This window comes from Oryx dammah, unplaced genomic scaffold (genome assembly GCF_014754425.2).
Source record: "Oryx dammah isolate SB20612 unplaced genomic scaffold, SCBI_Odam_1.1 HiC_scaffold_19, whole genome shotgun sequence".
Lineage (NCBI taxonomy): Eukaryota > Metazoa > Chordata > Mammalia > Artiodactyla > Bovidae > Oryx > Oryx dammah.
In genome coordinates this window covers 42928547-42942188 of record NW_024070203.1, presented here as the reverse complement: position 1 = coordinate 42942188, position 13642 = coordinate 42928547, and the positions used below count along the sequence as shown (strand labels likewise).

At 42.7% G+C, this 13642-nt stretch overlaps 1 protein-coding gene across 2 annotated transcripts in view; it reads right to left on the bottom strand.

Moving 5' to 3' along the window:
* The window catches only part of LOC120878638 (serine/threonine-protein kinase Sgk3), a 111436-nt gene that overhangs the window by 40092 nt on the left and 57702 nt on the right, over positions 1 to 13642 (bottom strand). For both annotated transcript variants that reach the window (XM_040261320.1, XM_040261319.1), the window contains exons 2-3: positions 7233 to 7449; positions 1817 to 1900 (exon numbers count right to left, since the gene is read on the bottom strand). In XM_040261320.1, the coding sequence (XP_040117254.1) occupies positions 1817 to 1900; positions 7233 to 7310 (162 nt within the window). In that variant the 5' untranslated portion in view covers positions 7311 to 7449. The remainder of the gene's footprint in view (positions 1 to 1816; positions 1901 to 7232; positions 7450 to 13642) is intronic.

The window sequence follows — 13642 nt, the reverse complement described above, 5'->3', positions numbered from 1 at the left end:
TGATCTCCAGTAGCATATTGGGCACCTTATCACTTGAGATCAAAGGACCACACATACACTGTCTTTACACAGTCTTACCAATCCTTGGATTCCTTTAGTAACTTTAAATGTTTTAGAAACAAACAAACAAAAAAACCCAAACGTATACTACATATACACAAACACACATACGCACACACATATAGAGTGTGTGTTTGTGTGAGAGTCTAAAAATATATCTCCAATGATAGGAAATACAAACAGGAGAGTGAATTAATCAGTCTAAACCATGGGCAGGCTGTCAGCAAAATTCAGATCAAAAAATCTGTAGAGAAACGACCCTGTTTTTTCCAACAAAAAAACTGTACACAAAAGAGAGGTGGAGGGGGAAACTTAGTGATTAAAAGACAACTCATAAAATCAACTATATTTCAATAAAAATTTTTGAAAAAAACAAAAAAATAAAATTTATAACGATTTGTTTTTAAAAAAAGACACGTCACAGGATTATCAACCAGTCATATGAACACTGAGTATTTGATATTAAAGCATTTTCATTAATTATTGTGATAATGACATTGTATATTTTTAAAGAATCTACCTTTTTAGAGATATACACAGAAATATTTACAAACAGAAAGATATGATGTCTGAGATCTGCTTCATAATTATAGTGGGCTGGCTAGGGATACAGATGAAACAAGAATGACCATGTACAATAATTCTTGAAGATGGATGGTACATTATCTGATGTTCTCTATTTATACTAGTCTAGTTCCATACATGTTCAACAAGTTCTATAATAAAAAGCTTCCAAATGCAAACTACAGTCATAAAAAACACATGTTTACAGGTTGAAAATGTTTTTTTCTCTTCCCTTTTATTCTAAATGGGCTTCCCTGGTGAATCAGACAATAATCTGCCTGCAATGGAAGAGACATGGGTTTGATCCCTGGGTTGGGAAGATGCCTTGGAGAAGCGACTGGCTCCCCACTCCAGTATTCTTGCCTGGAGAATTCCATAAACAGAGGAGACTGGTGGCTACAGTCCCTGGGGTCGCAAGGAGTTGGACACGACTGATGTGACTTAGCACGCACACACATGATGTTTCTAAAATTGGCTTACAGGAACGCGGAATTGATGTTTCTAAAATTGGCTTACATGAACACGGAATAAATGCTGAAGACACTGCCGCAAAAATGGCCAGACCCACATTGTGATCTCTCTGCTCTAACACTTAAAGCTAATAGTTGGGCAATTTAACTAGAAATAAATAGCATAATGATTCGAAGAAGGCAATGGCACCCCACTCCAGTACTCTTGCCTGGAAAATCGCATGGACAAAGGAGCCTGGTGGGCTACAGTCCATGGGATCACGAAGAGTCGGACACGACTAAGTGACTTCACTTTCACTTTTCATTCTGATGCCCTGGAGAAGGAAATGGCAATCCACTCCAGTGTTCTTGCCTGGAGAATCCCAGGGACAGGGGAGCCTGGTAGGCTGCCGTCTCTGGGGTCGCACAGAGTCAGACACGACTGAAGTGACTTAGCAGAAGCATGATGATTAGCAATTATTAGAAAAGCAGATAGAAAGGATTTATTTCTAATATTCTATGACACTGAAATGTATTTTAGACTACACATCTATATCTTCAGTAGTTTATCTGAAGTCCTCTCTCACCCTTTTTAGTAAGCATTTCAAAATTAGGATGATGTTGAAGAATCTCTTTTCTGCTTGTCTGAAATATACGTAAGTATTGTTTAATTATCAAATAATTCCCTCAGCTTCCAGTTTTCTCAGCTGTTTTAAGTAAAAATCTTGTAGACTGTTACTTACAGTATTGTAAAGTTTATCAAACTCTGCATATCTCCTGAAGACAAACCACTCACTCCTGCCCACTGAGACCAGAACTTTATAAACCTGTGGAAATTAAAAATAATAAAATAAAATTTGAGGGAAACCCCCCATTAGCTATTTACATATGCAACTAAAATGTTTTCATACCTATGAAATCGATAATTAGACATTAATATTTATATACGATCCTCAAAGATATACAAGTATACCAACTCAAAGACTTCCTTTATCTTGTTGAAAGGTGTTTTATTTTTAAAATGGTAGGAAAAATTTTCTGTAGTTTCAAAGAGTAACATAATGAACACCCGTGTACTCATTATTTAGATCTTCTGAATTCTGGCATTTTGCAATTCTTGTTTCAGATTTCCTGCCCCAAGAATAAAACACAGTTTCAACAGATGACACTGCTCTCTTCTTTCCCAAAGGTAACCACTACTCTGAAATGACAAAGTATTTTCAAAAGTGATGCCTGGCACATAGTAAATACTCACTTATTAGTTCTCCTCCTTTCAGAGCATCTTTTACACAATATTTTTCAAACTAAGACTTTATTCTCATATTTCCTACTACTTTCTTGCCTGTGTTTAACATTTTCATGCACACATAATTTCATATAACTATAGTCAACAACCCTATGAAGTAAACAGAAAAAATATTACAACCCCTATTGCAGATAGGAGGAAATGATGGCCCCACAAAGTTAAATAACTTGCCCAAGTTCACAGACTTGTGAGACTAAAATCTAAATATTCTTACCTTCTATGCACTAGAACAAGAATCAAATTAACAGTTATAGTACAGAATTATCTTTCATAGTCCATCCCACAGAAAGGCTCAGAATATAATTCAACCTAACACAGAGAAAACGATTTGGACCCCAAAGATCTTTTTATCATTTCTAAAAATAACAAGTATCCAGGTGTATGAAGAAAAACTCACTGATGTATGTCTTGGGTTATCAACTTCACTATTTTACAGTGAAGATTAGGGGAAAAAGATGTTTATAATACAATTGTCCACAGTCTGTAGATAACACAGTAAATTTATTTCAGAAGATGGCCAGACAAGCATTTACACAAACTATCCTTTCCCATGAGAGACTGGAATGCTCCACTCACCACTTCATAGTCAGATAATACTGTGAGCAAAGATCTCTCTGACACTGTGTTTATGAAGTATGAACTCTGCAGTAGTGTTAAAGATAAGGTCACATTAACAGACCCACAGTAAGAAGGGCCCCACAATATAAAGCCATACCCTCCCTCCCATGAGAAAGGGGACAAAGTCTCACCTGGAAGGTGAAGCCAACCCACTGCATTAGCTTCATGGATAAGTGATGAATCACTGAGGCAAAGAGAACCATCCAGGCACCTTACATGAGCTCCAGGGGTAAGAGAGCTTTTTGGTGTGAGCTCTAGTGTTAATCAAGAGGACATTAAGTTGTCTTACAGGAAGTTGTTGGGTGTAAGATGTCAGAATTGTTTATAAGATGATACGGCTCCCTTTGGAGAGAGTGCAGCAGTAGAGGAAGAAGAACCTAATCAGAGTGCCGGCAAAACAGAGCCATGTTTCTAAAAGCAGACTATAGGTTTCATCTCCCATGGTAGTCAGCATCAGATGGGCCTGGAAGCAGGACTCCTACCAAAGGATCAGAGACTTAGCTTTATATGATTATGAGCTTCTTGAACAAACAACACTGTCTGTGCTGACTTCCTGACAGGATAAGGTGGCTTCCCATGGATACTCAAGGTACAGCCAAGACTGGAACCAAACCTAGGTTCCAGGCTGAGGCAGCTCTGCTGTAACACTATTTATAGGAGCTGAGATAAAGCCCTGTGAGGTTACTCATTAGCAGGATGATTTATAAACAAGAGCTTACTAAGTAAGTTCTATTAAAATATCAGTAAGTGGAAAAAAAAAAAAAAACCTTTCACATTTGAAAAGACACTCTCATTTGCAAAAATACACAGAATTTAACAAAAACAAGTACAATAAATCTTATGAAGTTTTTTTAAAAAAAGGTTTCCTTGTTGCCTGCCTTGCAACAGAATTTAAGTTCCTTGAGAGCAAGGACTGCCATCATGCGTGCTACCCACTTATCTCCAATGCCTAGAACAGCAGCTGGCATAAGAAAAAAGCTCAAGGACAGTTCTCTGAGTGGATAAATGAAAGTATAATTTAGACTTGGTTTAAGTCAAGATATTCTAGAATGCAGTGCATTTCTCTGGAAGAAGCTGAACTGAATAAAATCATTTAAAAGGCACATGAGAACTATTCATAAAAATATTACTGAAGAGTTTTAATGCAGTGCCTATTTTTGTTCCCAAGTATTACACAGACGTGCTGAAGCTGGACAGAGTCTGTGTTGGTTTGGGTGGGGTCTTATCTGCGCTGACTAGAACCAGGCTTGTCGCGGACCGAGGACTGTACTACAGTGGTCAGCAACAAACACGTAAACTTAACCCTCCTTCTCTTTCAACTTCAGTGCCACAAGCACTTACTAAATGTTCATGTCTGATCTAGATACTGGTGAAATGATAGTGAGGGAAGTTCTTGCTTCAAAGAACAAGTTCAGGAGAAACGCACATAAATAAACCTAAAGGTATGTCAGGTGGTGATAACTGCTATTAAAAAGCTAAACAGGGTAAGTGGGACAGAGTGTGAAAGGGGCAGGGTGACGTGTGAAAGGGGCAGGGTGACGTGTGAAAGGGGCAGGGTGACGTGTGAAGGTGCTATTGTATAGCAGGTGGTCAGTAAAGTCCTCTCGGACAAGGTACCATCTGACCATCCGATAGGAAGAGGAGAACAAGGTGAACTAGAGAGAGCCTCGGAGAACTCCAGGGTCAGCTCTGGGAATAGCTGGTAAGAGTGACGCTACAGGTCTCCCTCACCCTTTCACAGAAGACAAGGAAATACTCCTACCACGAAAACCAGGACCCTTGAGATAACCCACTGCGTGTATCTCCTATGGATGAGCTTCCATCAAACTCGGCAGGAGGTTCTGTTCTTGAAGGAGAGAACTTCCCAAAGTTAAAAATAAGGAGACGGAAGGAATGAAAACCTTGCACATTTCACTCTGCTACCCAAAGTATACTGATCTCTGGTTTAATATCAATATGATGGTTTTTCCTCTAATATTTATTTATTTTTGGCTGTGCTGGATCTTCATTGCTGGGCGCGGGCTCTCTCTAGTTACGGCGAGTGGGGGCTCCTCTCTAGTTGTGGCATGGGGTTCTCACTGTGGTGCCCACTCTTGTTGCAGAGCAGAGGCTCTAGCGCACACGGGCTTCAGTCGTCGTGGCATGTGGGCTCCAGAGAGAGGGCTGAGTTGTTGAGGCATGTGGGATCTTCCCAGACCGCGCATCAGAATCTTGTCCCCTGCATTAGCAAGTGGATTCTTAACCACTAGACCGCCAGAGAAATCCAATATAATGTCTCTAAAATTGGCTTATATGAATGTGGAATAAATGCTGAAGATAATGCTACAATGTCTGAGGAGAGTCAAATGGCCAGACCCACGCTGCAATCTCTCTGCTCTGGGCTTGCATGCAGGCTGTGGGAGCATGTTCATTAAGGAAGGGAGAACAGAAAATGGAAGGGCTGTTCCCAGCTCCCTGTCTGAGACTCTGGGAGAAAACCACCATTAAGGGGGCCCTACCTAGTTAAGAAGACAGACTGGCGTGGTCAGAGGGTTTAGTTTAACTCCTCAACTCCTCCTGTGATGTGGACTCTGGCAGGGGCCAGGTGACCCAGTGGTCAGAGCCCGGGGCAGACCACTTGAGTGAGGAGCAGTGGAGGGCACACAGAGCCTCAGTGCGCTCCACAGTCATCACAGGGCCAAGGGGAAGCTAAGTCAGCAGTCAGTCACCCCCACTCGCCAAGCCAACAAAGAACAGATTACAGATCAGTCTGTCAATGGCGGATGCCAGTGGTGGATGCAGGCATGAGGCCCAGGGTTGGATCAGGTCAAGCATAGCCAGAGATTCACCAGACCTGTCACTCTACACCTGGAATGGCAAAGATCTAGAGGATGACAAGAATGCCCGGCCTTTGCCAGGGTACCATGAGGTCAGTCATCCACTGAACACACACTGTGAAAGGGGACACCTCTCCTGCCACAAACCACGATGCCAAGTTGGAGAAGGAGCATGTGTTCACATAAGAGGAAGAGACCACAATGAAGAAGACAGCCCAGGCATTTTTACTTAAAAGAACTGCTTACATTTTCAGTCAAACTGTTAAACAGGATTGGGTTAAATGAGTTTCTTCATAGTGCTCAGTGGGTGGGGCCTTACAAGGAAGAGCAGATCTGTTACAGACAAGATAAATGACAGTTTTTGAGGAAAAGGAAGACAGCAGATCTCTGTATATACTAACAAGACTGCTAGACTAAGTACTAATAGTGTGGCATCACACTAAATAGAAAAGTGACTGTTTCCCAACAGCAGTCACTGATACACTGACTCAGCCAGATACCCGTCGCTTGCTCTTTACAAAGTCCTATAGTAGACGGTAAGGAGAAGGTGAGACACTGTGCAGTCGTGTCTGACTCTTTGTGACCCCCTATACTGTAGCCCGCCAGGCTCCTCTGTCCATGGGATTCTCCAGGCAAGAATACTGGAGTGGGTTGCCACTTCCTCCTCCAGGGGATGTTCCCAACCCAGGGACTGAACCCACATCTCCTGCGTCTCCTGCATTACCAGGCAGATTCTTTACCACCGAGTTACCACCATGATGATAAAAAGTAAAATTAGAAATGAACTTTGCTTCTATGGTGAAAAAAGAGATAAATACGAAATATTTTTTCAATGAGGTAGAAAATGACAAATGTCAGGACCTCCCTGGCAGTCCAGTGATTAGGACTTCACCTTCCAATGCAGGAAATCCGGGTTTGATTCCTGGCCAGGGAGCTAAGATCTGACGTGCCTTGGGGGCCAAAAACAAACAAACATAAAACAGAAACAAAATTTTAACAAATTCAACAAATATTTTTAAAATGATCCACACTAAAAAAAATCTTAAAATGACAAATGCCTTAAGAAAGATATGTGGAAATTAAGACAGTGGTTCTTCACACGGAATCAATGACCTTCAGAGTCCACAGATTCTGAGAAGCGTATGTGTCACAGAACCATGCGTGTGCACATTTTTGACTGAGAGGGTCCATCAGACAGTTCGCAAGCGTCTCTGAAGGGATAGGGAAACAGGCAAAAATCTGCACTGAAAAGGAAACTGTATTCCATCACAGCACACAGAGAAGACTGTGGAGGACACACCATTTCAAAGATAAGCTGCCAAGTCTAGGGGAGGCCATTCTAGGCTCAGGAAGAAAAGCAGAAATGGAAAGACTCTCTACATTCAATTTTGCCCCATGAACTTCACATTACATACTTACAGTAAACCTCTTCTTTTTCTCTCTGTGTTCATCAGAGCTGGGGATGCTTACACTTGGACAGCTCTCCTTGTAGTCCATGGTATAATCCCTTTGAGTTTATTGCCTCAGAAGGACACGAAGAAGTGAGTCCAAAGAAACAGTCAGCAGAGGACAAACACAATTAGCTAATCCAAAACATAAAACCTCTTGAGGTAATGTTCAAACTCCATCATGCAACCTTAACCAACAGAAAAAAAAAAAAGAACTGATTAGCAAAATGATTTTAAAATACCTTGATTTGTCATCCCTGGCTCACAAACCCATTTTATCCTTCTTCTTGCAGGAATTTAACGTTTGATCATAAGTCTCAGCCCAGGTTAGAGACATAGTTTTTGTTATGTCCCTTTCAATAGCTAAATCGTCTACTTTCTTTTCTACTAAGAATTTCCAGGAGCATGTTTCCTGTGGACCAAGAGTTAAAACTCTCACCTGAAAGGACTATTGTGATGGACTGAGAGTAGGGTTTTCAAAGGGTGGTTTTTAAGTTCCTTGCATCAAGAGGAACTGGTGAAGTCTGCTTCCAACTGGGAACCTGTCTAGTAACCAATTATTTACTCCCATTTTACAAATGAGGCAACTGAGACACAGAGAGGTTAAGTGACTTGAAACAAGGCTGTCTGGCTCCCACCAGGTGACCCCTCTTCCCAAGCTACAGCTGAAGGCCTGGGAGCAGTAACGGCTTCCAAACACTGTGAGAAGGGTTGTTTCCCCATGTCCTGTTGCTTCTCTCACCTCTGCCCCCACCAGCTTAGTCAACAGTCCCTTTGTTCGAGTCCCTTCTACTCCAGTAAATGCACCAAGAATGACCCCAGAAAACTGACCCTCAAAAATGAAATGCATGTTTGACCAATATCCTGATAACATTACTATGGAGGGAGAGGAGGGGAAACAGAAAATCTGGCACATAGTGATACCAAGACCATTCAAACGTCCTGTCCCAGGATGAAGTACAGGTGGTGAGCAAGGTGCCGTAAGGTCAGGTATATGATGAAAATGTTGATTTCAAAAATAATGACCTGGACTGCAGCTGCTTCCGACTGTTCCTGAGAATATGCACAAAACAAATGACCAATTGAAAGCTGTGAATTCCCAAACAGATGAGCGGAAAATCTACAGCTGTTCTAAATGAATCCTTTTCCCCTAATAGCTGCTAATCTGATACAACTAAAAATCAAGGCATGGTTTGATGACAAAGGTTGCAGAACCAATTAAATATACAACACTGTAAAATCTCTTACGCTAACATGAGGGCAAGAGCTGGAAAGGTGAATGACCCTAAATCACAGATGCAGGCACTTGGGCAGATAAAGATGAGGCTTGCTCCTTGGAAGAAAAGCAATGACAAACCTAGACAGCATATTAAAAAGCAGAAACATTACTTTGCCAACAAAGGTCCATATAATCAAAGCTATGGTTTTTCCAGTAGTCATGTATGGATGTGAGAGTTGGACCATAAAGAAAGTTGAGCACTGAAGAACTGATACTTTTGAAATGTGGTATTGGAGAAGACTCTTGAGAGTCCCTTGGACAGCAAGGAGATCAAACAAGCCAATCCTAAAGGAAATCAATCCTGAATATTCATTGGAAGGACTGATGCTGAAGCTCCAATACTTTGGCCACCTGATGAGAAGAGCCGATTCATTTGAAAAGACCCTAATGCTGGGAACAACCGAAGGTGAAGGGGACGACAGAGGATGAGATGGTTGGATGGCATCACCAACTCAATGGACATGAGCTTGAGCAAGCTCCGGGAGACGGTAAAGGACAGGGAAGTCTGGCATGCTGCAGTCCATGGGGTCACAAAGAATTGGACACGGCCAAGCAACTGAACAACAACAAGGGTGTTTAACTCCACATTTGGCCAAAGATCTCAGCTGAAAGTAGCGACTTGCCCTCTGAGGAGACACGGCCTCCTAACTCCCCTCCCATAAGCCCTTTCAAATTGTTTCACAATTCTCTTTACCCCAACATCCCTCACTGCCTCCTAATGGGAATTAGATGCCAAAAGAGCCCAGAAAGAAGTTCAAAGCCTACTCTGAGAGGAGATCAACCTTACACCAAAGAATGTGCAGAATCTCAACAACTTTACCAGGAGTCTGAGGTCTAAACATAAGATTACTGTGGCCCTAGACACACCCACATGTGCACACCATCACACTTTCTCCAGACCTTACTTAAGAAGTACCTGCAGCCATTCACAAGGGTAACTGGCCACTGGGAAAGAGAAGAGCGAGGATTTTCCAAAGGTTACCAGACACCAGCTCTGAAGTGACTCTAGTCCCAGGAGACCTAAAACATAGCCCTCCAGTCAGGGCACCCATCTCACTCCAGCGAGCAGGTGAGAGATAAAGTCAACCCTGGTATCTATTGCATGGTGGGTCCAAGGGAGCACTGGCCTGTCCTGTGGTTATTTTCCTAGTCCTAGAATTTTAGTGGAAATAGATCCACTTAGTCACTGGCCAGATCTCCACACTGGCTCCCTGTTCTGTGTCATAAAATCCATTATGGAAAAACAGGTGAAGGAATCCTTGGACCTCTCCCTCATCTCCCCACTAAGAAAGCACATCAAAAACTACACCACATCCCTGGAGAAGCTCAGAAACCAGCGCCACTGTCAAAACCCTGAAGAACATAGGGGTGTTAATTCCTACTACATTCACATTTACGGGTCTGTTTACCTGGCCCAAAGATCTTAGGGCACGACTATGGATGACTCTAAATTTAGTAAGATGGTGATGCCAATGGGATGTTTTTGCTGGAGAAAATGAGCACAACCCTTGACATCCGGTAAACAATGACTGACCAGGCAGAGGGTAAAGGGAACAGAAAGTAAGTACTAGAAGAAAAAAAGGAATGATGAGCAATCTGAGCCAGAGGACTAGCTAGAGATGCAGAGACTACAGCGGCTACATTTTATTTTCGTTTTTTTCTATCACTTTACGTGAAGAACATTAGCAGTAACTCCACGTGAGAGCATGAGTGAGCTGGCTGAAGTGACTACAGGACCTTGAGTTTCCTGAGTTAGGAACAGAAGCTTTATGCACCAAGTGTGAGTGAATGCTAAGGGACAGAAAGAGGAAGACTGCACTGACGTTCTCTGTTTTTCTTCTCAGACTCCACCCTGCTCCACACCGCACTCCATAACCTAGGACAGTGACCACCACAGCCCGCACCGCACAGGTTCCCTGGCCCTCGGCCTGCTGGCTGATTTAATCCAGAGAGGCACTGGCAGGACATGGGGCGGAAAGAAGGGGATCAGGACACGCATCTCCTCGCCCTGCTCCCTCCTGGGCAGGCTGTGGCATGGCCGCGGCTATGTTCCTCTCTCTCTTAAGGCCGAAGCTCCTGTTGGGAGATCCTTTCTTCTATGCCCACAGCTCTTACAGGGATGAAATGCACAGTTTTCTACCTTGAGTCCTTACGTAACTTTAAATGATAGGAGTTCCAATTTGCTAATCTAGCAGATGAAGCTAGCAACACCTACTTCACAAGGTTGTTTTAAGGATTTGCAATGAGTGTCAAAAACCTAGCACTGTTCAGTCAGTCAGTCAGTACACTGGATCAAATACATTACAATTTGCTTCAAATGAGTTTTTATTTCCTCATTCAGCAAATGCTTATTAACCTTTCATTGCGCACTAAGCAACACAAAGACAAAGAGAAAACTCTACCTGAAAGGAACTTGACAAATGGGGTAGAATGATAAGCAATACAGAACTTATGATAGTTGGTTAAGTATGATTTTAAATGTATGCATGGTACACTCTGAGAACACACAAAAGGGACATGCACGCAGATTGCCATGGATCCTCAGTCTTGTTAAAGATAAAGCCAGGCAGAGATTTCCCTGGTGGTCCAGTGGCTAAGACTCTGAGCTCCCAATGGAGGGGGCCCAGATTTGATTCCTGGTAAGGGAACCAGGTCCCACGTGTCACAACTAAGAGTTCCCATGCTGCAACCAAAGATCCCTGTGCAGCCAAATAAATAAATTTATTTTGCAAATTATAAAGCCAGGCAGGTATGGGAACAGATGTTTGAAAGATATCACTCTTGTCTGCCTTAATTTTCTCTGGAAAAGGGAGTTAGAATCATGGAATTATTGCTGTGAAGAAATCGTACAAAGATCAAATCATTTGTCCACACTAGTATCCAGCAAACAGGTGACAGAGCTAGGATTCCAACTCAAATCTGTGACTCCCCAAATCTGTATGTATTCATTTGCTATACCACACTGGCTCTCCTTAAGCTGAGTCAAACCTGCAACCTAACAATATTTAATATTTAGTGTCTAAGCAAGATTATAATCCAGGCTGCCTTACATGTGTTAACCTGATTGCTCCTCACAACAGCTCCACTGAGAGGAAACCAAGGAGAAACCAAAGTGTAAAAAGATAAAGTAACCTCCTGAGGCGGTGGAGTCAGGATTAGAGCCAGCAGTGGTCTGAGTTTAGGACCATTATCCTTTAGATCACTCTACCTCGACATCACATGTATGCTCTAAAGAGCCCTCTGGGAAGCAATGAAGAAGGTTCATGGACGTGTTTTTAAATGGTCAGAAGCAAAATTTTGAAAAAGCAATCTTGCTATGACTGTACACTTAAGGTGTTGAAGCAATTAAAATTCTGAAGCAATTAAAAATCTAATGGCTAGGCAGCTCAATAAAATGGAGTGAGGAGAGGACTGATGTAAGAATCTCACTCTAGGCACGTCCCTGGCAGTCCAGTGGTTAAAACTCTGTGCTTCCACTGCCAGAGGCGTGGGTTCGATCCCTGATCTGGGAGCTAAGATCCTGCTGCATGGTGTAGCCAAATAATAATAATATTAATAGGGAAAACTGGATGTTGGGTACATGGGTACTTCTGTACTACTATCCTTGTTACAATTTTGTAAGTTAAAAAAAAAACTATTCTGGGTACTCTTTCTATCCCCTTCTGATGCCTATGTCAGAAGCTTTCTCTATCTCCTTTATACTTTAATAAAACTTTATTACACACACACACACACAAACTATTCTAAAATTAAAAGTTTAATTTAAAAAAAGGAATCTGACACTAAGAAAAGAACAAAGACCTATGTGTTCACATGAGAATCAAAGTTGGAACTTTGGGGCAGGTTAAGAGGTATGGAGGGCCTCTCAAAGAGGAACAGGAAAAGAGTCTGCCTTAGTTCTGCTGGAGAGTCACAAGATCATCCTGCAGACTGGTTCCCAGGGGCAGCTGGCTTGCCTAAGGGAGGTCACATGGTGCTAAGGAGACTGAGTTCAGATGTGTGTGTGAAGTCGCTCAGTCAATTTCCACTCTGGGATCTGATGGACTGCAATCTGCCAGGCTCCTCTGTCCATGGGATTTCCCAGGCAAGAATACTGGAGTGGGTACCCATTCCCTTCTCCAGGGGAACTTCCCGATCCAGGGATCACACCCACGTCTCCTGTGTGCCCTGCAGTGGCAGGTGGATTCTTGTACCATGGAGCCACCTGGGAAGCCCTGACACCATGAATGAACTCAGACACATTCAACATAACAAAATGAAGTGGGTCAGGTGAGAAAAGAACTTTCAGAGGATCTCAGGAGTGAGAAGGCTTTGCCAAGATAATGTCACAGCTAGTAAATGTTGTATGTATGGTGGTTCTCAACAGGGGACATCTGTCAACGAATGCAGACATGTGTGGTTGTCAGTTTTGGGGGCTGCTAGTGGCTACAGGTCAAGGATGATGCCATGCATCCTGCACTGCTCCTACAACAGAAAGTTACCTAGTACCCCTCCCCAACAAAATTAACAAATAAGTAACAATATTATTATAAAAGGGACATCCCTGGTAATCCAGTGGTTAAGACTCTGCACTTCCAAAGCACGGGATGCAGGTTCAATCCCTAGTCAGGGAACTAAGATCTCACATGCGGGGCAGCATGGCCAGGAAAAAAAAAATTACCTGGCCCACAATGTCAATACTGTTGTTAAGGTTGAGAAAGTAACGTTTATTGAGTGCTAACAGCAGGCACTGTTTCAAGTGTTCACATCCAACATATAACTTACTTCTCACAGCAACCCAAGAAGTCAAGGGTCGTTATTCCTATTTTACAGATGAAGAAACTGAGGCTGCCAGGTCTACATCCTCACAGAGCTCTGGGTGGCAGTGCTGTGATGTGAACACGGCTCTAACCAAGAGCCCAGTGTGCACGTGCTGCCTCTCAATTTCCTACAGTTCTGCTGCACACATCCCTTCTAAATCACCTTTGGAGGCAAAGGAATGGAGCACCAAGTGCCCATTAGCCATGGAGTTACAGAAAGAGAGCCACACACAGGAAAAGCAGCTTTCAACTCTGCCACCAGGAGGCCTCAGGGAGTGCTGCTGAGACCATCACCCTCAACAT